The sequence below is a fragment of the Daphnia pulex genome, chromosome 12, assembly GCF_021134715.1.
Source record: "Daphnia pulex isolate KAP4 chromosome 12, ASM2113471v1".
NCBI classification, from domain to species: domain Eukaryota; kingdom Metazoa; phylum Arthropoda; class Branchiopoda; order Diplostraca; family Daphniidae; genus Daphnia; species Daphnia pulex.
The window spans coordinates 8,641,493-8,666,332 of NC_060028.1; the positions used below are offsets into that span (position 1 = coordinate 8,641,493).

Below are 24,840 nucleotides of genomic sequence, written 5' to 3' on the forward strand. Positions count from 1 at the left end.
TCATTTTGATATTTGTTGTTGTAGACCCATCCCCAGCAACGCCAACCTAAAGAAGGAAAGGCCAGTTTGCATTTCCTTCGCGCTTGAAGGTCATGGAGATCATTACATAAAACGTATCATGCGACGGCGGAGAGGTTGGGTGAGAAAGGTACGTGTTTCATCATTATCAAATAGGTACAATAGCCGCAAGGCTTAAGAGGTGAGGGTGATCAAAAAATCGTATAAAAAGGAGAGAGAAAAGGCCAGAGACATCAGTCGAGTGAGCATCTCCGACACGGCAACAACTGCTGTGGCCTATCTGTCACCATCTGCCTTCTTCACCGTATTGCCAGTTCACATCCATGGGTAAATATTGTCTTTTTTACATTGAGATTGGTAGCAATCCTACTTTTTTCTTTATGTATGCCTGTTATTATTTAATATTTACGTTTGAATGTGTTTAATGTCTAGTTAATAAGGCGTCATATGCTGTTGGGTGTTGTATCGTTGATGGCTGGGTCGACCACTGGTGTACCGATGTCTCCTGGGTATGGTGGAAACCAAACCGCAACGCCGCCGCCTTACTACCCAAAAGCAACTTACGCAACGACCAGTTACTGCACCGAGGTCTACAAGTACTACACTACTAAGGCACCGGAGTTTTATACCACAACTTACGCTGCCCCGACCCACTACAATGACGCCCTGAAGTATTACTCTGCCCCGAGTTACTACACCACGAAGGCGACGGAGTGCTACATGACTACGCATGCTGCCACATCCTACTACACGAGGCTCCCAAGTATTACTCTGTTCTCAGATACTTATTGCACCGATTTTCCTAAATACTATTCTGTTCCCAGCTGCTACACCGAGGCTCCCGCTGATTACTCCACCAAAACGGTCGAGTACTTCACCGAAGCGGCAAAGTACTTCTCTGCCCCGATCTACGCAATCACAACTGAGGCGGCCAAGTATTACGCAGTCCCCACTTAGTGTACAGAAGCTGCTCTTTCGTGCTACGTTGAACAGAAATACTACACTGATGCTCCAGTTCACTACACCACGACCTACGCTACACCACAGCCCCCAAGTACTACACAGGAGAAACCGTCTATTACACAACAACGTATGCTGCCTAGTTTACTACACCGATGCTCCCAAGTACTACATCACTAAGGCACCGGATTTCTACACTTGATGTATGCTGCCCCTGCCTACTACACCGAGGCCCCGCATTACTACAACACTGAAGCGCTCAAGTACTACACCACAACCTACGCTGCCCCGAGCTACTACACCTACGTCCCGAAGTATTACTGTGCGTAAAAGGTGTCGTTAAAAAAAAAGAAGTCGTGCCCGAACTGCAGTGCCCTATCTGTCACCAACTGCATTCCTCATCGTGTAACCGATTTGCAATTATGGGTAAATATTCTTATTTTTACATTGAGTTTTGTACCAATTCTATTTTTTTTCTATTTGTTAATATGCCTGTTAATGTTTAATATTAATGTTTAAATGTATTTACTCTTACTGTTTAGGCAACTATGGTGTCGTGCTCCTGTTGGGTGTTGTATCGTTGATGGCTGGGTTGACCGCTGGTGTAGCGATGTCTCCTTGGTATGGCGGAAATCAAACCGCAACGCCGTCGCCTACCTACACAACTTACGCAACGACCAGTACTGCACCGAGGTCTTCAAGTACTACACTACTAAGGTATCGGAGTTTTATACCACAACTTACGCTGCCCCGAGCCACTACACTGACGCCCTGAAGTATTACTCTGCCCCGAGTTACTACACCACCAAGGCGACGGAGTGCTACATGACTACGCATGCTGCCCCATCCTCCGAGGCTCATGCACCGAGGCTCCTAAGTATTGCTTTGTTCTCATCTACTTATTGCACCGATTTTCCTAAATACTCCTCTGTTCCCAGCTGCTACACCGAGGCTCCCGCCGATTACCACACCGAAGCTTCAAAGTACTACTCTGCCCCGATCTACACAACCATAACTGAGGCGGCCAATTATTACGCTGTCCCGACTTGCTGCACAGAAGCTGCACTTTCGTACTACGTTGAACAGAAATACTACACTGATTATCGTTGATGGCTGGGTCGACTGCTGGTGTAGCGATGTCTCCTTGGTATGGCGAAAACCAAACCGTAACGCCGCCGCCTTCCTACTCAACTTACGCAATGACCAGTTCCTGCACCGATGTCTTCAAGTACTACACCACCAAACCACGGGAGTTTTATACCACAACTTACGCTGCCCCGAGCCACTACACTGATGCCCTGAAGTATTACTCTGCCCTGAGTTACTACACCATCTAGGCGACGGATGACACCACATGACTACGTATACTGCCTATCCTATACACCGAGGCTTCTAAGTATAACTTTGTTATCAGCTACTTATTGCACCGATTTTCCTAAATACTATTCTGTTCCCAGCTGCTTTACCGAGGCTCCCGCTGATGTCTCCACCAAGACGGTCGAATACTACACTGAAGCGACAAAGTACTACTCTGCCCCGATCTACATAACCACAACTGAGGCGGCCAAGTATTACGCAGTCCCGACTTGCTACACCAAAGCTGCTCTTTCGTGCTGCGTCGAACAGAGATACTACACTGATGCTCCAGTCTACTACACCACGACCTACGCTACACCTAGCTACAACACCGCAGACCCCAAGTACTACACCGAAGAAGGCGTCCATACACAACTACGTACGCTGCCTAGCTTACTACATCGAGGAATTTAAGTATTACTCTCCTCCAAACTACTACCAAACTGAGGTTCATATGTATTACATCAGCAATTCTCCCCACCTTGTCACCACTATTTACGCTACTCCGAGCTATATACCGAAGTTCTAAAGTATTTTTTGTACGTGTTGAAAGATTGTTGAAATACAAGATTGATTCATAAATCACAATTGCATGTCCATTTTCTCTTAAGTACCTTTCCTCCTGCTGATCATTGCGTGTTGCGAGAAAATATTTTTGAGTGCTGTGTAAACTTACAAAATAATCGATCTTGCAACATACCAACAATAAAAATTCAAACTCCTGTTTTACATTTCATAAACATCAACTTCTTTTTTATAAATTTTTTTCTATCATTAAAATTCAAAGTCCAACTTTTCTAAAAATTCAAAGTCCACACACCTATTATTTCTGCTAAGTCCAGACTTTTCTTTTTGAAAAAAAATTTAAAAAAATTCCCCTTACACAAAGTTTTGAAAAAATTATCGCGAAAAAATTTAACTCGAATATTTTATTGTATGCAAAATTTATTTTTATAATATACATGCATCATATACATTTTTCCTGTGGCCCCCAGGGGGGGGGGCCTGTCGCTTTCTCTACCGCGATAATAACATGATGCAAGTTATATGCAAGTTATTATTTGTTTGGCGCAGAAAGCTTATTTTATCTAGCAGTTCTCGACTGTGTCAAACCTGACATTGATCAGGTTGCCTCAGTCGTATACTGCATGATTGAATGAAAACTCAAAAGACAACATATCAAACTTTTAACGCAGCAACACAAAATATCACTGGCAGAGCAATTTCATATGGCATGGATGAAAACGACAACACAAAAATTTTTGAAGTCAGGAACCCAGATGGAACAGCTCAGCTGCAACAGCACAGCAACTTCTGGATTGAACTGCAACCGCATGCTCCATACAATGGTTCAATCTGTCTTCGTCACACCTTTCACCATTTGGCTGCAACAAGGTAACCACCACCAGCGTTAAAGAAGTGTTTGTTATATCTGTTTAAGAAAAGAAAATTATTTTCGAGAAACACAACTCTAAAATGCATACTCATTATAACAAAAGAATACAAAGAGTACAGAAAACTACGCAGTCCAACAGAATAACTTTGATAACTGATTCAAAATTTCTATAGTAGCAGAGCAAATTGGTCTACTCTCTAGTCATGTTAACTAAATCTGTACTTTTGAAAGACATTTGATCAAAATAATTACTTATTGCTGTTACGGTAAAAGTCTATTTTACCCGACCAACTTCTTACTTTACTTTACTTATCTAATTCACTTTACTTTACTTAATCTAGAAAAGTAACTAACTAAGCGGGAATGAGCCCGAGCGTAGCGAGGAAATACAGGGGTTTTGGGTGGGTATAATAAAGTATAATAAAGCATCAAACCATACTTCATTATACTTTACTATACTATAACCAAAAACAACTATATTTTTACGGTATGCTCGGGCTTATTCCCGCTTAGTTACTTATCTAGATTAAGTAAAGCAAAGTGAATTAGATAGGTAAAGTAAAAATACCACTTACTTTATTTACTTAAAGGTAATCCAATTGCCGCAATACAAAACGAACTTAACAGCACAACTCTATGTCCCTTATTAAGGAATCAACATGATTTCTTCGTAAAATCAAATCCCAAATTCTGCAGTTAAGATGGCGAGTTTTTGGTTTCACGAACAATCTGTGATACACTTCTGAGTCGTTATTAGCTACAAAAAGTCTAGTCAAAATACGCCCGTCTAATTCCTGAGATGTTGCACTACCACCGTCAAAAATCAAACTAATTCAGGTGTCGTCTGCTACGGAAATTCTCAGACGTTGCATGCATCACAATTTGAGCCATACTTATACTTTGAATATTAAAATTTTATTTGATAAGTTTTCCACGCAACACATGATAAACTTAGATATGAAAGTAAATTTTTTATCAATGTGCAGTGTTTGGCAATGAATCGCAGTAAAAATGTTTTTTTTGTGGGGGGGAGACCCCCCCAACCCCCCCTTTTTTTTATTTTTATGCAGATTGTCCCCCAAAAGCCCACCATTTCAACTTACGCTTTTTACGCTAAATGATTTGTTAACGAAAACAGCCAACAAACATCGAAATTTTTCAGCCATATTATACTTATTATAACCTAACCTAACCTAACCTAACCTAACCTAACCTAACCTAACCTACTATACTTTACTTTATCTTATAAGGATACATGAAACGTCAAAATCATAATAATAAAGTAAAGTAAAGTAAAGTATCTTCATCATGATATAATATAGTAAAGTTCCATGACCTTTATATGAATAATAAAGTATAGTAATATAAAGTAACAATTTGATTGCCACTTACAAGTTGTTATTAATACAGTAAAGTTTATAATGATTTGATGATATTTTCATCGATCGTGGATTTGAACCACCAACCATTATGTTAGAATTCTATTGCTATACCACAGCGCTAATCGACACTTCCTCGATACGCAAAATGTTTTAATAACATTTACAGTTATATCATAATAAAGTGCACTGTAATAATTTGAATAAAGCTGTATTTATATGGCACAATGAACTTCATAATAAAGTAGGATAAAATAATATAACGTTAAAATAAAAAGTAAAGTAATTCTTGATTGACCCTTACTTTAAAATTAAAAAAAATTTAATTTATATATTTCACCTGATCTCGGATTTGAACCACTGAGCCATGAATTTGTAATCCAGTGCTATACCACAGAGCTAATCGACATTGCTTCGATGTGAAAATAAATAAAATAAATAATATTTCACTATTATGTATTAATTATGAATTTTTGGCAACAGTGTTTTAATAATATTGACAGGATGCCAGTCTGCTACACGGTAGGGAACAGAGAGGTTGTACGTGAAATTTCTCGTATTTAAGTAAAGTGAAGTAAAGTAAAGTGAAGTGAAGTAAAGTGTAAATTAAGTGAGTGTGTAGTAATAATTGAGAATTAAGGAAAAAATTAAGTATAATAAAGTAAAAATTAAGTAGAATTAAGTAAGGTTTTGGTCGGCTAAAATAGACTTTAACCGCTGTTACATGGGATGAGACGGTACGTCTAAGAACAGGCACCGAGACACACGAGGCACGCCATTTCGGAAATGTACAGGCACTTCCAAGTCTGATTTGAATGATTTGGCAACTTGGTTTTTACGTGCTAAATCACCTGTAAATTTTCACATCAACATATTACATTCAATAGCAATAGGAAATTAACAATAAATACCTTTTAATTTTCATCGTGAGAAACGTCACAACCAACAACCCATCTCTGCTGCGTCTTGGATCAAAATGGCCGCTTAGCGTCCCCGAAGAGATTCGCGCCACCTGGTGGACATCAATTCAGCCACTTATTCACAGCCATTAGACTCCTGTTCCAAATGAGTAATGACTGAACGCAACGGCTTTGAGTTCTACTGTCGTTTGAGTTCTACTGTCGCACACAAAGAAATTTTAAAAATTATTTCAAATATTGTGGTTCTATTGTCGATGGAGTTCTTCTGTCTTTTGACTTTTGAGTTGTACGGTCGCCATACCAAAGTAAATTGCGTTATGGACTTGGGGTGTCAGAGGTGTCCAATAGATGGCGTTTCATGTGATGGCGGATTGTTGTATCAGTGTTTGTCAAAAGTTTTCCTGTTTTTCCATGAAAATTACCGATGAATTCATCAGTAAATTCAAGTTCTTTTCTGTGCAACTTGTTTGCGATGTTATTTATTCTTATGTGTGCTGGATCAAATTAAAAATTCCTCAATCTTACCTGCAGGAAGGAACGGGAAAGGACAGTAGCATACAAGCAGCCTAACATCACTACCACCATCTCTTTTATTAAAAATCTTCGTTCTGCTGAATGCATCATGCAGTCAAAACAGGTAAAAACAATAATGTCTTAGTCACAATTTTTGTAAATACTTGTTCCCAGACTTAGTTAATATTCGTCTAATTATCAGCAGTTTCTATTGATCTTGGTAGGTCACTACCCCAGTGTGGACATGTTTGTTTTTCTGAACATGTTTTTCAACAAACAATTCATTGACGTACAAGTATTATTCTTCTTTCGGTTGTAAACTGTTATTTGATGTCATAGATTGTATTTTCTATCATGGGGAATAATATGAAAAATATCATTTCATCTAGGCCATGGGTAATCTTCAGGTCTTTGCAGCAGCTTAAGAGAAGAATATGAACAAATGCAGGGCAACTTACCAACATGTGTTGTATTTTTCTGAATGTTAAACACGAGCAGTAGGTAGCCATTAACTTTAGTTTATTGGATGAATGTTGGAATATTTATTGACATATTTACTTTAGATTCAACATGACTAACTGTTGGATGCCAAAGTTAGTTGGAACTCAACTCACTGTACATACTCTAACACAGATAACTCTGGTGATGTTGCCTTACAGCCACATGCAGGAAAATGATTGTTTTCTTCAGAAAATTGTAAGTTTAATTTTTTTCTTGACCACCAACACTTTCTGTTAATATTATAGATTTTTATGTTGAAAGAGTTACAAAGTCTGAAAAGCTAACTTCATTCTTCATGGTTTAACTTCATGGTGTTCATGCTCATTTGATTCATTTCGTGCCAGCTAGTGAAAGCCGAAAGGCATGTCGAATGTCGAATTCAATCCAGCCGTTGCGTTCAGTCATTTGGAACAGGAGTCTAATGGCTGTGAATAAGTGGCTGAAATGATGTCCACCAGGTGGCGCGAATCTCTTCGGGGACGCTAAGCGGCCATTTTGATCCAAGACGCAGCAGAGATGGGTTGTTGGTTGTGACGTTTCTCACGATGAAAATTAAAAGGTATTTATTGTTAATTTCCTATTGCTATTGAATGTAATATGTTGATGTGAAAATTTACAGGTGATTTAGCACGTAAAAACCAAGTTGCCAAATCATTCAAATCAGACTTGGAAGTGCCTGTACATTTCCGAAATGGCGTGCCTCGTGTGTCTCGGTGCCTGTTCTTAGACGTACCGTCTCATCCCATGTAACAGCAATAAGTAATTATTTTGATCAAATGTCTTTCAAAAGTACAGATTTAGTTAACATGACTAGAGAGTAGACCAATTTGCTCTGCTACTATAGAAATTTTGAATCAGTTATCAAAGTTATTCTGTTGGACTGCGTAGTTTTCTGTACTCTTTGTATTCTTTTGTTATAATGAGTATGCATTTTAGAGTTGTGTTTCTCGAAAATAATTTTCTTTTCTTAAACAGATATAACAAACACTTCTTTAACGCTGGTGGTGGTTACCTTGTTGCAGCCAAATGGTGAAAGGTGTGACGAAGACAGATTGAACCATTGTATGGAGCATGCGGTTGCAGTTCAATCCAGAAGTTGCTGTGCTGTTGCAGCTGAGCTGTTCCATCTGGGTTCCTGACTTCAAAAATTTTTGTGTTGTCGTTTTCATCCATGCCATATGAAATTGCTCTGCCAGTGATATTTTGTGTTGCTGCGTTAAAAGTTTGATATGTTGTCTTTTGAGTTTTCATTCAATCATGCAGTATACGACTGAGGCAACCTGATCAATGTCAGGTTTGACACAGTCGAGAACTGCTAGATAAAATAAGCTTTCTGCGCCAAACAAATAATAACTTGCATATAACTTGCATCATGTTATTATCGCGGTAGAGAAAGCGACAGGCCCCCCCCCCTGGGGGCCACAGGAAAAATGTATATGATGCATGTATATTATAAAAATAAATTTTGCATACAATAAAATATTCGAGTTAAATTTTTTCGCGATAATTTTTTCAAAACTTTGTGTAAGGGGAATTTTTTTAAATTTTTTTTCAAAAAGAAAAGTCTGGACTTAGCAGAAATAATAGGTGTGTGGACTTTGAATTTTTAGAAAAGTTGGACTTTGAATTTTAATGATAGAAAAAAATTTATAAAAAAGAAGTTGATGTTTATGAAATGTAAAACAGGAGTTTGAATTTTTATTGTTGGTATGTTGCAAGATCGATTATTTTGTAAGTTTACACAGCACTCAAAAATATTTTCTCGCAACACGCAATGATCAGCAGGAGGAAAGGTACTTAAGAGAAAATGGACATGCAATTGTGATTTATGAATCAATCTTGTATTTCAACAATCTTTCAACACGTACAAAAAATACTTTAGAACTTCGGTATATAGCTCGGAGTAGCGTAAATAGTGGTGACAAGGTGGGGAGAATTGCTGATGTAATACATATGAACCTCAGTTTGGTAGTAGTTTGGAGGAGAGTAATACTTAAATTCCTCGATGTAGTAAGCTAGGCAGCGTACGTAGTTGTGTATGGACGCCTTCTTCGGTGTAGTACTTGGGGTCTGCGGTGTTGTAGCTAGGTGTAGCGTAGGTCGTGGTGTAGTAGACTGGAGCATCAGTGTAGTATCTCTGTTCGACGCAGCACGAAAGAGCAGCTTTGGTGTAGCAAGTCGGGACTGCGTAATACTTGGCCGCCTCAGTTGTGGTTATGTAGATCGGGGCAGAGTAGTACTTTGTCGCTTCAGTGTAGTATTCGACCGTCTTGGTGGAGACATCAGCGGGAGCCTCGGTAAAGCAGCTGGGAACAGAATAGTATTTAGGAAAATCGGTGCAATAAGTAGCTGATAACAAAGTTATACTTAGAAGCCTCGGTGTATAGGATAGGCAGTATACGTAGTCATGTGGTGTCATCCGTCGCCTAGATGGTGTAGTAACTCAGGGCAGAGTAATACTTCAGGGCATCAGTGTAGTGGCTCGGGGCAGCGTAAGTTGTGGTATAAAACTCCCGTGGTTTGGTGGTGTAGTACTTGAAGACATCGGTGCAGGAACTGGTCATTGCGTAAGTTGAGTAGGAAGGCGGCGGCGTTACGGTTTGGTTTTCGCCATACCAAGGAGACATCGCTACACCAGCAGTCGACCCAGCCATCAACGATAGCTACAACATAGAAAAAAATATAATTGATACAAAACTCATATAAAAATAAGAATATTTACCCATAATTGCGAATCGGTTACGAGGAGAGCAGTTGGTGACAGATAGGGCACTGCAGTTCGGGCACTTCTTTTTTTTTTAAGACTCCTTTTACGCACAGTAATACTTCAGGACGTGGGTGTAGTAGCTCGGGGAAACGCAGGTTGTAGTGTAGTACTTGAGCGCTTCAGTGTTGTAGTAACGCGGGGCCTCGGCGTAGTAGGAAGGGGTAGCATACATAGACGTGCAGAATTCCGGTGCCTTAGTGATGTAGTACTTGGAGCCTCGGTGTAGTAAACTAGGCAGCATACGTTGTTGTAGGCGGCTTCTCCGGTGTAGTACTTGGGGGCTGCGGTGTAGCATAGGTCGTGGTGTAGTGAACTGGAGCATCAGTGTAGTATTTCTGTTCAACGTAGTACGAAAGTGCAGCTTCTGTGCAGCAAGTCGGGACAGCGTAATAATTGGCCGCCTCAGTTATGGTTGTGTAGATCGGGGCAGAGTAGTACTTTGAAGCTTCGGTGTGGTAATCGGCGGGAGCCTCGGTGTAGCAGCTGGGAACAGAGGAGTATTTAGGAAAATCGGTGCAATAAGTAGATGAGAACAAAGCAATACTTAGGAGCCTCGGTGCATGAGCCTCGGAGGATGGGGCAGCATGCGTAGTCATGTAGCACTCCGTCGCCTTGGTGGTGTAGTAACTCGGGGCAGAGTAATACTTCAGGGCGTCAGTGTAGTGGCTCGGGGCAGCGTAAGTTGTGGTATAAAACTCCGATACCTTAGTAGTGTAGTACTTGAAGACCTCGGTGCAGTACTGGTCGTTGCGTAAGTTGTGTAGGTAGGCGACGGCGTTGCGGTTTGATTTCCGCCATACCAAGGAGACATCGCTACACCAGCGGTCAACCCAGCCATCAACGATACAACACCCAACAGGAGCACGACACCATAGTTGCCTAAACAGTAAGAGTAAATACATTTAAACATTAATATTAAACATTAACAGGCATATTAACAAATAGAAAAAAAATAGAATTGGTACAAAACTCAATGTAAAAATAAGAATATTTACCCATAATTGCAAATCGGTTACACGATGAGGAATGCAGTTGGTGACAGATAGGGCACTGCAGTTCGGGCACGACTTCTTTTTTTTTAACGACACCTTTTACGCACAGTAATACTTCGGGACGTAGTTGTAGTAGCTCGGGGCAGCGTAGGTTGTGGTGTAGTACTTGAGCGCTTCAGTGTTGTAGTAATGCGGGGCCTCGGTGTAGTAGGCAGGGGCAGCATACATCAAGTGTAGAAATCCGGTGCCTTAGTGATGTAGTACTTGGGAGCATCGGTGTAGTAAACTAGGCAGCATACGTTGTTGTGTAATAGACGGTTTCTCCTGTGTAGTACTTGGGGGCTGTGGTGTAGCGTAGGTCGTGGTGTAGTGAACTGGAGCATCAGTGTAGTATTTCTGTTCAACGTAGCACGAAAGAGCAGCTTCTGTACACTAAGTGGGGACTGCGTAATACTTGGCCGCCTCAGTTGTGATTGCGTAGATCGGGGCAGAGAAGTACTTTGCCGCTTCGGTGAAGTACTCGACCGTTTTGGTGGAGTAATCAGCGGGAGCCTCGGTGTAGCAGCTGGGAACAGAATAGTATTTAGGAAAATCGGTGCAATAAGTATCTGAGAACAGAGTAATACTTGGGAGCCTCGTGTAGTAGGATGTGGCAGCATGCGTAGTCATGTAGCACTCCGTCGCCTTCGTGGTGTAGTAACTCGGGGCAGAGTAATACTTCAGGGCGTCATTGTAGTGGGTCGGGGCAGCGTAAGTTGTGGTATAAAACTCCGGTGCCTTAGTAGTGTAGTACTTGTAGACCTCGGTGCAGTAACTGGTCGTTGCGTAAGTTGCTTTTGGGTAGTAAGGCGGCGGCGTTGCGGTTTGGTTTCCACCATACCCAGGAGACATCGGTACACCAGTGGTCGACCCAGCCATCAACGATACAACACCCAACAGCATATGACGCCTTATTAACTAGACATTAAACACATTCAAACGTAAATATTAAATAATAACAGGCATACATAAAGAAAAAAGTAGGATTGCTACCAATCTCAATGTAAAAAAGACAATATTTACCCATGGATGTGAACTGGCAATACGGTGAAGAAGGCAGATGGTGACAGATAGGCCACAGCAGTTGTTGCCGTGTCGGAGATGCTCACTCGACTGATGTCTCTGGCCTTTTCTCTCTCCTTTTTATACGATTTTTTGATCACCCTCACCTCTTAAGCCTTGCGGCTATTGTACCTATTTGATAATGATGAAACACGTACCTTTCTCACCCAACCTCTCCGCCGTCGCATGATACGTTTTATGTAATGATCTCCATGACCTTCAAGCGCGAAGGAAATGCAAACTGGCCTTTCCTTCTTTAGGTTGGCGTTGCTGGGGATGGGTCTACAACAACAAATATCAAAATGAATACCAAATAGCTGAGCCTTGCGGGTATTTTATCTGTTTGATAATGATGAAACACGTACCTTTCTCACCCAACCTCTACACCACCGCATTGACAGTTTTACACGTAATTTTCACCGTGACCTTCAAGCGTGAAGGACATGCAAACTGGCCGGCCCGTCTGCAGGTTGAACTCTACAATGGTAATTGAAAAATGATAAATAAATACTGCATCACTTGGAACATGTTGAAAATATACAGTACCTCCGCATACAAAGGATCGCCATAGCCGTGGGTACTTAGTACTTACCACGGCTGTCATGGAACTGGCTGCTAGGCCAGAACCGGAGCCACTTTTGTTGAGATCCGAATGAAAACGTGCCAAACCAAAATCGGCCAAAACAGCTCGTACGACTTTTCCTTCGTCATCCCGTTGCAGTAAAACATTGGTGGATTTCACGTCACGGTGGACCATAACTGAACCGCCCGGCTCCTGCTGAGTGGAATGCTGCTGAGTAGATGGAGAGCCTCGCGATGAGATGGCGAGCGATCAGCATAATTTGATTCACGTCTAATTTGAATTTGCTGTTTTTTGCTTGGCCACCGAAAAGACAGTCGAAAAGAGTCCCTCCGTTGGCGAATTCAAAGATGAGCGAGACTCTAATCGATGCGTCACCATCACTCGATTCGTTATCCATGCAAAGACCAAGCAGTCCAATAATATTGCGGTGCTGGACAGCTGAAAGGGCTTCAACCTCTTGTTGAATCATCTTGGCGAACGATCGAGCCTCAACGACCGTGCTGCAACGTCAAGGAGAGCGGATTTCTTTGACGGCTACTTGACGTCCATGCCAAGTTCCTTTGCACACTTGACCGAATCCTCCACGCCCAATCGGCTCCTGATAGTTGTCGGTTATCTTTCCAATGCGACGACGGCTGACAACGACAGCTCCGGTTGAGGCGATCACATTGCTCAATCGGACTTGCAGAAGATCAATTTCAATCAGAATTTTAGAAAAGATAGAAGATGAGGTAGGAGGATTGTTTTCAGGAACACACAAAGTTCGGCTTTTTGCTCCAGTGGAAATAGCTGCAGATATCGATTTGTCGATGACGACCTGCTGGCTCTTAATGCCAATGGGAGGACAGCCTGTTTGGCTTTGGCTTCCTGCAAACTAATCTCCAATTCCTGAATCTTCTTCTGTAGTTCCAGCATCCGCCATCGATCTTGTGAATCTCTTTCTTGTGAATCCAAACGTTCCACTGGCTCCGGTTGATTGATTTGTGAAGGCGGTGAAGCGGGCACAGGCACAAACATAGGTGATGCGAAGATATTTTAATAGCTTGTGATTGTTGATGATGTGACCGAATATCCCGATGGAACACATTCGCGTTCTAAAAGAAAATTAAATGTTATGAAATATAACAGAACTATGTGCCAAGAGCAGTAAACGAGAAACGAATGGAATATAAATAGTGTGCTATAAATTAAACCATTAAAAATCTATCCAACCCAACGTTTAAAATGAAGACAAAAAATATCGCATGATCGATGTAAACTCTCCCTTACAGCCATTCAAATTTTTAAAGTTTCTAAAAAGGTGTCATAGTAAAAATGCAATACCAGACAAGCAGATACTCTAATAATGTTATCCACGAAAACTATTACCAAATCCCTGAGTCACAACACTAGGAAGGAAGAGCAACCTCTCCGCCGTGGCATCATGACACGTTTTACGTAATGATTTACGTGACCTGCGAGTGTGAAGGATATAGAATATATCATGGTGTGCTGGTTTGGAGTATGGCCTGGGGGCTGGTGTCCGGTGTTCGAATGACCGCATGCCATTTCACCACCTAGTCGTTGATGAAAGTATTCGTATTCCAACGGCAATTTTCGATAATCATAAGTATCCACAAGATTCTCTCAAGACGAAACGGGACACGGACACCTTTGGGGCTTGGGCTTATGGGGATTGGTCAAATTGATTGCGAACACATAGAGCTAACGATTTGATTATTACATCAGTAAGACAAATGAAGTTAATGAAGCAGTTTCCAAAGCAACTGCAAAAAAAAAGAGTATTTAAACAAAAATGTGTAAGATCTTAGTATTAAATAAGGTAAACCAATATCTACTTATTGCCTATTTAAATCAGTAAATTTTCATTAGTTGAAGAATAAAGAAACTGTTCTCAACATTTTTCAATTTGACCATTATTAGGTGAACACCAGCTGAAAATTACCACCTACTTTAGCTGATAACCAAACACTGTGAACCAAGTGCAAATACGCAGTGAAGCATCAATTGGCGAAATATTTATTTACTGTCGTTTTCTGGAACACGGCATCTCCGTTTTCTACCATACAACTAATCAGATTCTATTCCGTTTGCAGGTAATTCCAATTTCTTGTTGCGTTTTGTAGGTGGTCCTATATCGAAAAGAAAATAAATGAATTTCACAACGAGTTTAATATTTTGTACAAGATTTGCCTTCAGTATAATGGGAAGTAGTTCTTCTTCGAACATCTTCTACCGTATCTTCGCTAGCCGCCCACTCCAACACCAAACGTCGTCCATACAAATGAGTACTTGCTGATAAACTTTCAAATGCTCTCTGTAAGTAATAAAGGTAATACATATGACACAAAATGGAAAATAAAAGCTTCTTCTTTTGCTAAGCCTTACTTTAGCATCTTGCTTTGTGATGAAATCTATAAATGCAAAACCACGATGTGATTGATTTCCAGCCATTTTTTTTGGCAAACGAACTGCCTTTAGTTCACCGAATGGCCTAAAAATTTTCAAAATCATAAAAATATTTCTAGATCCTTTTATCCTATAATGAAGAATTATTACTTGAAGAGTTCAGTCACTTCCTTGGTCGTGGCTTCAAACGGAATATTCCTAACGAGTAATTTACTGGATATCGGTTCTTTAGTTGTCGACAAAGTTTTTCTCGCAGTAATTATCGTTTCTTCTTTGTTTTCAGTTCGATTTGAACGCTTAAATGATATGGTATTATTTAAAAGTTACAAGTTAACAAGTAAGTTTTAGTTTTACCTTCAGTTCAATTGTATGACCATCCAACGTCGAGTTTTGCAATTCTTTTAAAGCTGTAACTGTAGCTTTTTTTGACAAAAACTGAACAAATCCGTAACCCATCGATAAAAACTGGCCAGGATTTTTCGGGTCTTTTTTCCGAGCCACAGTTGCGGAAAAAATGGGTCCGCAAGACTCGAAATGCTTACGCATCGATTGATCAGTAGTCGCAAAGTTAACATTTTTAACAAAGACTGTGGTATCCTGTTCAGGTTGTTCTTCAACTTTATCAGAAGGAATTGGATTATTTTCTTCTAAAGTAGCCACTGCACTTGCATCTTTGACTGAACAAGTAAAAATTCAAATATTATTTGTTTATGTTTGATAGTTGGAATGCCACTGTAATTTACCTTTTGTTTTATTTTCAGAAGGTTTAGATTCAACGCGTTGAGCAGCCGTTCGAAAAACATCCATTGGAGCCCATTCCAGATACAAAGGCATGTGACGAAATTTCGAATAAGCCAACTTACGGAAAGCTGCCTTAGCTTCCGTTGGTTCAAGAAATTCGACAATAGCAGTTACGCCACGTGGTGGTAAAAGAACACGACCTAATTCACCGAAAGGGCTGAAAAGATCGCGAAGCTCGTCAACATTTGATTGAGCATCCAAATTTTTTACCAACATCACTGTTTTGGATCGTTGTTTAGGTGCCTAAGAGAAGATTAAAATTTAATCAAACATACACGCTATTAACCAAACACTATGCTGAGATTTTACGTCTTGAAATGCGTCTAAATGGATTCCATTATCAACAAGAAACTGTTTTGTTTCCGCTACAAGTTGCGTTTCACCCAGAGCCAACCGTACGGCCACACTCTGCTGCTGACCGTCTCCTCCTTCTAATAAGACCTTTGAATCATAAAATATTGTTAGTTCAGTTTTTGTTACACAACCTGTATTCAATTCTAACCTGCTGTTTGGTTGTCGAATAACGCTCAGCCATCAAAGTAGCTACCGCATTGGTGCCCAGAAATAAAGTGTTCCAGTTATGCGCTGATGCAGCTTTATTTTTGAGATCTTTTAATTTTTTCTTCTTGTAACTGGTTCCTTCACCATCTAACTTAAGAGAAACACGAGAAATTTAACAGTTCATCGTTGAAAATAAAAATGTTTTTACCTGCATCATCGTCATCAGTTGCCTTAGGTTTGCCGGCAATCAAATGTAACATTCGACCTTGGAACGCGGTTCCATCGAGAGCGGTATAAGCTCTGACAGCATGTTCAGGAATGACGTAAGTCACAAAAGCAAATCCCTATAACATAAAATATCATGTATAATACCGTATATCAACATTAAAATATCCTTGAAAATATAATTTAAAAATAAAATTCTCACCTTGATTTTCCGAGAGTGTTTGTCAATTGGAAGATGGGTTTCAGCTAACGGCCCATATCGGGAAAACAGAGCTTCTATGTCCTCTTCGGTTGCTGTATAAGCCAAATTACGAATAAAAATTCTGCCAGATTCGGCAACAGTTTCTTCCTTCTTCATATCGTTTTCTTGTCGTTCCCAGGCTTCATTTTTAGTTTGACTTTTTGGTTCTTCATCCAAAATAATTTTTTTCTCTGATTTAACAACACTTATTCTGTTGCCAGCTGTAAAAAGAAATAGAGAACTATGAATGAAATGTCAATGTCTAAAGAGTATTTTATTAAGAACTGTTTTTACCATAGAAACTTCTATGCTTGTTCAATGCTTTTTTCATGTCTTTCTCAGAGGAAAAACCAATATATGCAACACCTTTCACTTTGGGAGGTAGCCTGATTGAATCCAATTTAAGAGGAGCAAAAAACTCTTTGATGTCTTTTTTTTTTACTTGACAAGAAAATCCCCTGACTTTCAAGTGCATGTAGTCCTGATGAGCTTTTTCTTTCTTTGTAAATAGTTTTACTGGTTTATCACTGCTTTCTGCTCCACCTACAACTTTGGATTTGAGATACTGCACAACATTGGATATGAATAATAATTTCAACACATAAAATTACAAAAAAAAATACCTCTAAATCACTGAGATCTTTTTTGTGTGCAATAGTTTCAATCAGGTTTTCTTCCTTTGCATCACTGGCATCTTCACTTGAAATAGGTTTTTGCACAGAACCATCTATTCCATCATTATCCCATATCTTGTCCTTTTGGTTATGGGAATGTATTTCCCGAAATTCTGCAAATTCTGGATCTTCTGGTGTTTTATTTGTGTCCTCCTTTACTGGATTCACTTTCTGTGTAAGAAGTGGGGCAGGAATAGCTTCCGGGGCTCTTTTTCCTTTTTTCATTTTAGAACTCTCTCCTAAATTGACACATCTTTCAACCTTCCAACAAGAAATGCTTAAAAAATATACTTTCAACAATGTTAGAATTGCGAATAATACCTGAATTTTACAGGATCCTACAAATGTGTTGTTAAAATAACTCAAGGCTGAATCTGCTTCATCATCATTCTTGAAGCCAACAAAGCCAAAATGTCGAAATTTCCCATCTTTGTCATATTTCAGTTGAACGTCAGTAACTTGTCCTTTTTGACTGAAAGTTTCTTTTAGTTTTTGTGCTGACACCTGAGTGAAAAAAGTTCAAAAGTCTAAAATCTATACTATTTCTAACCCCTTGAATAATGGGAATACAATAAATGTGATTTAATAATAACTCACCGAGGGAGGAAGATTTTTTACAATTATTCTCGTCATTTTAGGATGAGGGGTCAAATGACAATACTCATTAAAAAAACAACTGTTGAATTTTCAGTGTCAGAAACTACGAGTTTTGATTCAGGAAAACAAACACGTTTCGCATCAGAACATGACCACATGTGCCACAAGCCCACAACCACACTAATGAAAGGAAAAAATCGTCTGCTCATTGCCCCACCGTTGCCAACTAAATAATAATAGGTGCATTTCCGCGGTTTTAGAAATTTTTGTTTTCCTTTATTGAAATGAATAGAACAGGCTAGAGGATATGTCTATTTTTAATATCTAATTTTGAAATTTTATAATCTTTAATTAGCAATTGCCAATTATATATTTTTTAAATAATAACTTGCCAACTGCGCCAACTGTTTGTATCGCAACTTCGAGATCGATAAATTGGATAATGGATTAATGGATATGTTTCAATAAAAGAGAGAACGATAAATATTTTATTAGATATATTTTCTTTTATTTTCCCAGCGACGAGTTAATTCAGAGTTTTTAAAATACACATAGCACTGAACATTTTGTGACAAACTTGATCAGAAACAGTCAAATGAGGGCTAACACAACAAATTGAACAAATACAAAGAAAAATTTTATACATGATTTTAAAATAATATGCGACAGCATTTATATAATCATATGTATATCTTTTATGTCCATTGTAATACGAGAGAGCAATAATATTGAGAAGAGAATTCGACCAAAACAAAATTGTGCTCTTGACACGATGAAAAATCAAAAGTCAGCCGATAAGCTGCGCAAGCAGTGCGGAACTTCCCACGACGTGCCTTTCATTGATGAACAAATTTAAGAAATGATATCGTAGAAAGATCACGCGTCTTCATCAAACTAGTCGCAGATGAAAATGCCCACTTTTCTCCAAGTCGACTTGTGAGTTGGCCGTATTTTTAAAAAGCAAAATGTACACAATAGCGACTACACAAGACACTGACAATTTTCAGTATATTATAAAAACTGGGTCGATTCGGATTAATCAGACGTATGAGCACTAATACTATATATGCTAGCACTGTGCTGGTATGGTTTCCCTATGGGTATATAATACGGTAAGTTTCATATACGTGCGGGATTATCATGGGAGGAGAGAAAATCGGAAAGCAAGAAAAAAAAATCGGGAAAACATTAGATTAGGTTGGGGAGCGGGGGCACTTTTATAGTTTGGCACGTATCACAGTTTTAGGGACAAATTTCATCAAAGATTCTTGGACATGAAGTCGACACGCTTTCAACGACGGGGGACATCCAGCGAAGAAGATCCGGCTGCGTTGCGTTTGCGGAATCTCATGGCTGTGGGATCATCGGCTAGTAACGGATAATTCCACAACGACTGCTGCAACTCTGGCCGGTAATTGGGCAGGTGACCGTCGCGAGACAGTTGCTCCATTTCGCTCTGCGTCATGAGGAATGTGTTGATACCTCCGCGGCGGGCCAGGATTTGCTCGCGATGCCAGGCTCGGCGGGCGGCTAACTTGACCGAGTGTCGCCACAGCAGCTCCGTTTCGGCGGCCAAATCGGTACCATAAATAACTACAAAGTTGCCATGGCCTGTAGCGATTTTGATCTCTTTGGCACCCGTGTCCGGCGTGTCGTGCATTGTCAGATTGACATTAGGTCCCAGTCGGCGCAGGGCAGCCATATCCTCGGCCACTTTGATTCTGACATTATCGCCGCGCTTGAAAAAGTGGAACGTGTCTTGCCCATGACCATGTCCAGGCAACGTTAAATTCAGCCAACGGGAATTATTAAAAACGTTGGTGAAGACGTCGCGAATGACCGGATCGGCCAAAGAAGTTGAGGAAACGATAGAGCGCCCATCAGAGCTCCTCGACACCAGAATGCCTCTGCCCAAAGTCGATGGAGCGAGTGCGAATCGGATCTCGTTCAGTTCCATTTGGTCGGCGTTGGGAGTCGAACATTTGGATGCGAAATCTGCAAACTCGTGCAGCGACTTGCGCCTCAGGTTCAATTCCAAAAGTCGACTGGTGGTCAAGATCGGGGGCTGTCTGACGATCGACTTTCCTGCTACGAGCGCACTGTTGTCTTCCTGATAAGGTGATCGAATGGTAGGCAGTTGGTATCCCATGCGACTGAGCCACTGAGGGTAGCGACTGGTATGAGACAAGCGATGAGAGCCGGACAAACCAAATGCATCCAAGTTGACAGGATCGTTGCCGGGGAGTCTGTACAAGTGGACCAGTTCGGGTTGGTAGGTCATCTTCGTGGCCCGTTGCCATTCAGGATTGAGCCACTGACCAATCAGAGGATCGTAGATGCGATCGCCGCGGACATGGACGTGCCCCGTGGCTGGATCTGCGATACCTCCACACCAGTCGATCGGCATGTACAGGTAGGGATTGGAATCGTAAACGACGTGACCGTAAGGGGAGCGGACCAATTCGCGGACCACTTCACCTTTCTGGCTGAAAACGACCGACGGAGTGCCGCAACGATCACCAGTGGCGACGTAGTAGCGATGGCGAAGGATCTGGAAGTGCATCAGGTGGTCGAATTCGTCGTAAGTCAGCGTTGTCAGTCGAAGATCCCGCGGGCTAAATATGTGAGTCACTTGATGGCGACGCTGTGGATTGGCGTAGAAAAACTGCGTCACATTGCCATGCTGGTCCCGCCGTCCGACTAGACGTCGCTGATGGTCGTAAAAATATCTGACATCAAACATGCCTTTTTTCTGGGCTCGGATGAGCAGTCCGGATGCAGACCACTGGAATTTCTCTTCTCTGGCATTTTGAATGACGTTGCCAGCGTCGTCGTACTGGTAGGCGCCCTCGCCAAACTTGACCAACCGATCGAATCCGTTATGCTGCATGGGGATGGAATTCCCGCGGTACGTCAATTTGGCCAAGTTGCCGTGCTGGTCGTATCCAAAGCGCCACGATTCGGGAGCTTCCACCGACGCCAGTTGACCATCGGCATCGTACGTTAGGTTCTTGATGTTGACATAGGATTTCAGGCCCAGGTAGCGAGTGTATGTGCGAGTCTGGTTAATCCTTCCGGCGGCGTCGTAGCTCAACTCCATCCTGAAAACTTCTTCATTGTGTAGCGTCAACGACGAAGCCGACAATTCCAAGTGAGGATTCAGCGTTCGGGTGAAGATGGCCGTTCCGTCAAAGTAGGAAGTCTCATTGGGTCGCAGCCGGGAAATCTTGAACTGGCCCATCTGTTCCAGTGAACCTGTTTTGATCTGGTAGCTGAGTGGCCAATCGGGAAGGATTTGACCACCAATGCGCCCCTTGATGCTGGACGGTCTCAACAGCGAATCGTAACCGTAGACGAATTTGAATCCAGCTAGTCCCGTCTTGGCTCCGTAATCCGTTTTGTCTTCCAAAATTAATTTGGCGTTGTTGACGGTCACGTCCGTACGCGATTCGAATTCCCGTTCAGTCACCGTGGTTGTTGTCGTTACGCCGTCATCTTCCGTCGAGTAATCGATGCGACGATCACCGCAAACTTCCTCAGCCAACTGCGATCCTCGGTACCGATAGACTATGCGTCCACTCTCGCCCGGGAACATGGCCAAGAGTTTGCGGCCTTCCGAATCGTAGTGTTCGACGTAAGCGTTCTGGCTAGTTGAGCTCGTGCTGCTGCCAGGTGGTAAGTAGATCAGCTTGTAATAACCCATTGAAGGCTGGACGGAGAAACTATGACGGCCGTTGCCAGATGGAAGCGTCAATGATTTCAGACCTCCGGATTCGTCATACGCGTAGCTAAAGGATCGCCCACTCGCGAGTGTTATCTTCGTAGGCTGTTTAGAGAGGAAAGCATAATTTAGTGTCTGGTCTATGGATTTCGTTTGAAATGAGTTGCTTACCACATCGTTAGGACCGTAAATGATTGTCCTCGATCCTGAATTGCCATCTGACCGGGAACGAGTCTCGGCCAGCAACCCTCGCGTGTCGTAACTGTAGACTTCCTGTCGTTGACCCCATACCCAGCTTTGAAGACGGCCATTTCTGCAAAGAAATAAATAGGTTCATCAGAATAATGCAAAGAATTAAAACAAACTTTATGAATGTACCCGTCGTAGTTGTAGCGAATTCCATGGAAACCCGGGGGTAGCCGAAGTTCCTTCAAGTGGCCTTGCGTATCACAATGAAATCCCATGACCAGTTGCCGGTCGTTGTCGTACAATTGTCGGCCACCAGACTGGCCATCTATTTCAGCGACGAGGAACTTGGCGCCATTGATCCTGATTGTTTTGTCCTGAGATCGACTGCCGCTACTTCCGACCTGAAGGCTTGTGGCCCACTCACCGCGGATGGCGGATCCACCAGACAGCTGAAGTCGCTCCGACCAACCTTCACTCCCTCCTTGCTGCAAAGGCTGGAAGCTGTACTGGTTGTCGCCGGCCCATTCCATCACCGAGGAGCCATTCTTCATCAAGTTATAAAGCACTTTTTTCTCTCCTGATTGGATGGCTGCCCCGGAAATGGTCAATTCAACCGGGTTGTCGCGCTCCAAAGAAATGCGGATCGCCGTAGAAGTCGGAGTCGCATCGAAGGTGTAGCGTTCGCCATCCGGAAGAACAGTTTGAATGAGTCTTCCGTGCTGATCGTAGCGGTAAATGGTCGTCAGTCCATCCGATTCGGTCCGTCCTACCAGCAATTTCGACACTGAATCGTAATCGAATAGCGTGAAGCAATTGTTGGACGAGTTGATGTGGGTCAGAGAGCCCGTCATCCGGCTGACAGTCAGATGGCTTTTAACGGCCGCGCTAGTTTCAATAGCCTGGATCAACTGATCGCCACCAGATTCGCGGACAAAGTCCACTTTGTTGCCGCGAGAGTCAATGATGGCCATCAATCGTCCGGAAGGTCCATTCCGGGTGTAGGAGAAAGTGGTTTTGATGTTACCACTAATGGGCTCTTTTGTGGTGACGTGCTGGCCGTAGCGATTGAAGACCAAGACTTCGCCAACTGATGGCCAGTTGATGGAATATTCGCCTGACAGCGGGTCGGGTTGCGGGTTGACATAATCCAGCGAAAAGATTTGCAACAGCTGTTTGTCGGCGACGTAGACAGCTCCGTCCGGAGAGACGGCCATCGAGCTAATTGAGGTGGGAATGTTGCAGGGTAGAGTGCTGTCACTGGAAATGCACTTCAACGGTTCACTGCGACCACTAGAGTCTGTCTCAATGAGTCGCGTCGAATTGACTCCAGGCTTCTCGACGAGATAAAGCTGGCCAGCCGGTCCAAATGCGAAACCAGCGATGTGGCTACCAGACGTGAAAGGAGTAGCCGATTGAGCGGCACAGTGTTGAGGTTGACCGGCTGCAACTTGGACGAACTGCGAAGCCGTGAGCTTCAGCACGACATTGTTGTCGATCCAGTGGAGAGTGTTGTCGATGGGATTGAGGGCCACCTGAGTCGGCCACAGCGGCTGGATCTGTGTCGGTCGGACGGCGGCGTTGCACGGCGCCGGGTGGAGCCCGTAAATCGGATTGGCAGGACGGCCGACTAGAGTCCGGATGATTCCGCTGCCGTCGACGTAACGGATGGAAGTGCCGTCGGCAAAGTACAAGATGCGATCCGGCGAAACGGCGACACCTTTGGGGAAAACCAGGCGGGCTTCAAGGGCTGGACGACCGTCACCGCACATTTCCGGATCGGCAGGCAAACAAGGCTCTCCGGATCCGACGACAACTTCGTAATTGTTATCCAATCCAGCGAGGGAAGATGGAGATGAAGGGTTGAGTAGCTGCTCTTCACTGACGGCCGTCACACGGAGAATCTGCTTTCGCTCGCAGTCGGACAAGTAGAGCGAGCCGTCGATGGGCGACACGGCCAAATAATATGAGTAGGAAACCTGTCCAGTCGGCAGGTGAAGGACCGTGAAAACTCTTCCTTCGGGGGTCACCTTCCGCACCAAATTGAAGTCACCAACGTAGAGGGATCCGTCGCCTGCGCTAGCCATAGCAACCGGGTTGAGGATTTTAGCGTAGGCGCTCGGCGAAGCAGACTGACATTCGACACAGGTTAGTGATCGGGGCGATCCAGTTCCAATGGTCAGACTCAGTTGACGCGGACCAGATCTGAGATCCATCTGTCCGCCATCACCACGGAACAGGACGTTCTGCCCAGCGATGAAATGGTGATGGACATCGACATTGAATTCTCCGAGAGCCGAGATATTGGGAGCGAAGCCGGCCATTGGGGCCACCAGCGTTTGCCACGAAGTCAGGCAGCCGTCGAAGGAACTTTGGTAGCCGACGTGGACGTAGGCTTCCGTTTTGCCGTGGATCTTTTGACCGTAAACATTGTGTCGATCCCAAGCGAAAGCGTACGTCAGATTAGCTTCGGCCTCCAACGTCACTTCGCTAACGGTGCCCTCGACAATCAGCCGAAGGTGGACGTAGCCCAGCTGAGTGGGAATCTGGGCCGATGTGAGTTGCAGTCTGAGTAGCGAGTGATAGTTGAGCGCGTTCTCCGAACGATAAACCAGTTTGTAATCGGGCAGTCCAGGAATGGGCACCACTTCCTGCAAGACTTGTTTGTCGGCCAAGAGTAAGCCCAGTTGCCCGTCGCCTGACTGGTGGTGGAATTCGGCATCCTGCGCATTGAGAACGCTCGGCTGAATCATTTCCAGCTCGTCAATTTGACATTGTGGCTTGTCACTCGACTGTTTGGAATTCCGATCGCCACCACTGCCCGAAGCCAAATTATCGCTGCTGTCTCCGAGACGGAGAACGACCTTGTCCAGCACGACGATCCGGTTCCAAGCTGCCCAAACTGTCCTCATTTCAGGTCGATAAGGATTACGTTGGAATTGCAATGTCACTGCCCCTCCACCGTTAACCAAAATGTCAAACCTGTAACAAAAAAATAA

General features: G+C 42.7%; 2 protein-coding genes and 3 long non-coding RNA genes across 17 annotated transcripts in view; 2 read left to right on the plus strand and 3 right to left on the minus strand.

Annotated features, from left to right (window-relative positions):
- The first annotated feature begins 1,786 nt into the window (after positions 1-1,786).
- On the plus strand, positions 1,787-2,061 carry LOC124209533. The gene is made up of 2 exons (XR_006880941.1): positions 1,787-1,855; positions 1,917-2,061. It is a non-coding gene; the product is annotated as an uncharacterized LOC124209533 (long non-coding RNA).
- Positions 2,062-3,614: 1,553 nt separating this feature from the next.
- LOC124209535 lies at positions 3,615-6,169 on the minus strand. The gene is made up of 3 exons (XR_006880950.1): positions 6,021-6,169; positions 5,834-5,960; positions 3,615-3,766 (listed from the first exon to the last, which is right to left on the minus strand). It is a non-coding gene; the product is annotated as an uncharacterized LOC124209535 (long non-coding RNA).
- A 31-nt stretch (positions 6,170-6,200) lies between these two features.
- Positions 6,201-8,170, plus strand: LOC124209534. 8 transcript variants are annotated; one of them, XR_006880948.1, is made up of 6 exons: positions 6,201-6,465; positions 6,561-6,666; positions 6,745-7,043; positions 7,106-7,602; positions 7,663-7,802; positions 8,019-8,170. It is a non-coding gene; the product is annotated as an uncharacterized LOC124209534 (long non-coding RNA). The 8 variants fall into 8 exon arrangements; XR_006880944.1 differs by having other exon boundaries at positions 6,748-7,043; XR_006880947.1 differs by having other exon boundaries at positions 6,202-6,465; positions 6,767-7,043.
- A 6,319-nt stretch (positions 8,171-14,489) lies between these two features.
- On the minus strand, positions 14,490-18,134 carry LOC124209536 (probable RNA-binding protein 19). Of its 4 annotated transcripts, none has more exons than XM_046607559.1 (14): positions 17,935-18,134; positions 17,659-17,841; positions 17,287-17,598; positions 16,958-17,228; positions 16,625-16,884; positions 16,406-16,541; positions 16,199-16,344; positions 16,006-16,137; positions 15,639-15,939; positions 15,250-15,572; positions 15,046-15,191; positions 14,875-14,980; positions 14,680-14,803; positions 14,490-14,618 (listed from the first exon to the last, which is right to left on the minus strand). In XM_046607559.1, the coding sequence occupies exons 1-14, from the start codon at positions 17,968-17,970 to the stop codon at positions 14,557-14,559; spliced, it is 2,538 nt and encodes an 845-aa protein (XP_046463515.1). In that variant the 5' UTR covers positions 17,971-18,134; the 3' UTR covers positions 14,490-14,556. The 4 variants fall into 4 exon arrangements, with proteins under 4 accessions (XP_046463515.1, XP_046463516.1, XP_046463514.1 ...); XM_046607560.1 differs by having other exon boundaries at positions 15,250-15,566; positions 17,935-18,132; XM_046607558.1 differs by having other exon boundaries at positions 15,250-15,566; positions 17,287-17,841; positions 17,935-18,128.
- A 286-nt stretch (positions 18,135-18,420) lies between these two features.
- The window catches only part of LOC124209537 (teneurin-a-like), a 114,551-nt gene continuing 108,131 nt past the window's right edge, over positions 18,421-24,840 (minus strand). For all 3 annotated transcript variants that reach the window (XM_046607561.1, XM_046607562.1, XM_046607563.1), the window contains 3 exons: positions 22,034-24,823; positions 21,827-21,968; positions 18,421-21,760 (listed from right to left, as the gene is read on the minus strand). In XM_046607561.1, coding sequence (XP_046463517.1) covers positions 19,226-21,760; positions 21,827-21,968; positions 22,034-24,823 — 5,467 coding nt within the window. In that variant the 3' untranslated portion in view covers positions 18,421-19,225. The remainder of the gene's footprint in view (positions 21,761-21,826; positions 21,969-22,033; positions 24,824-24,840) is intronic.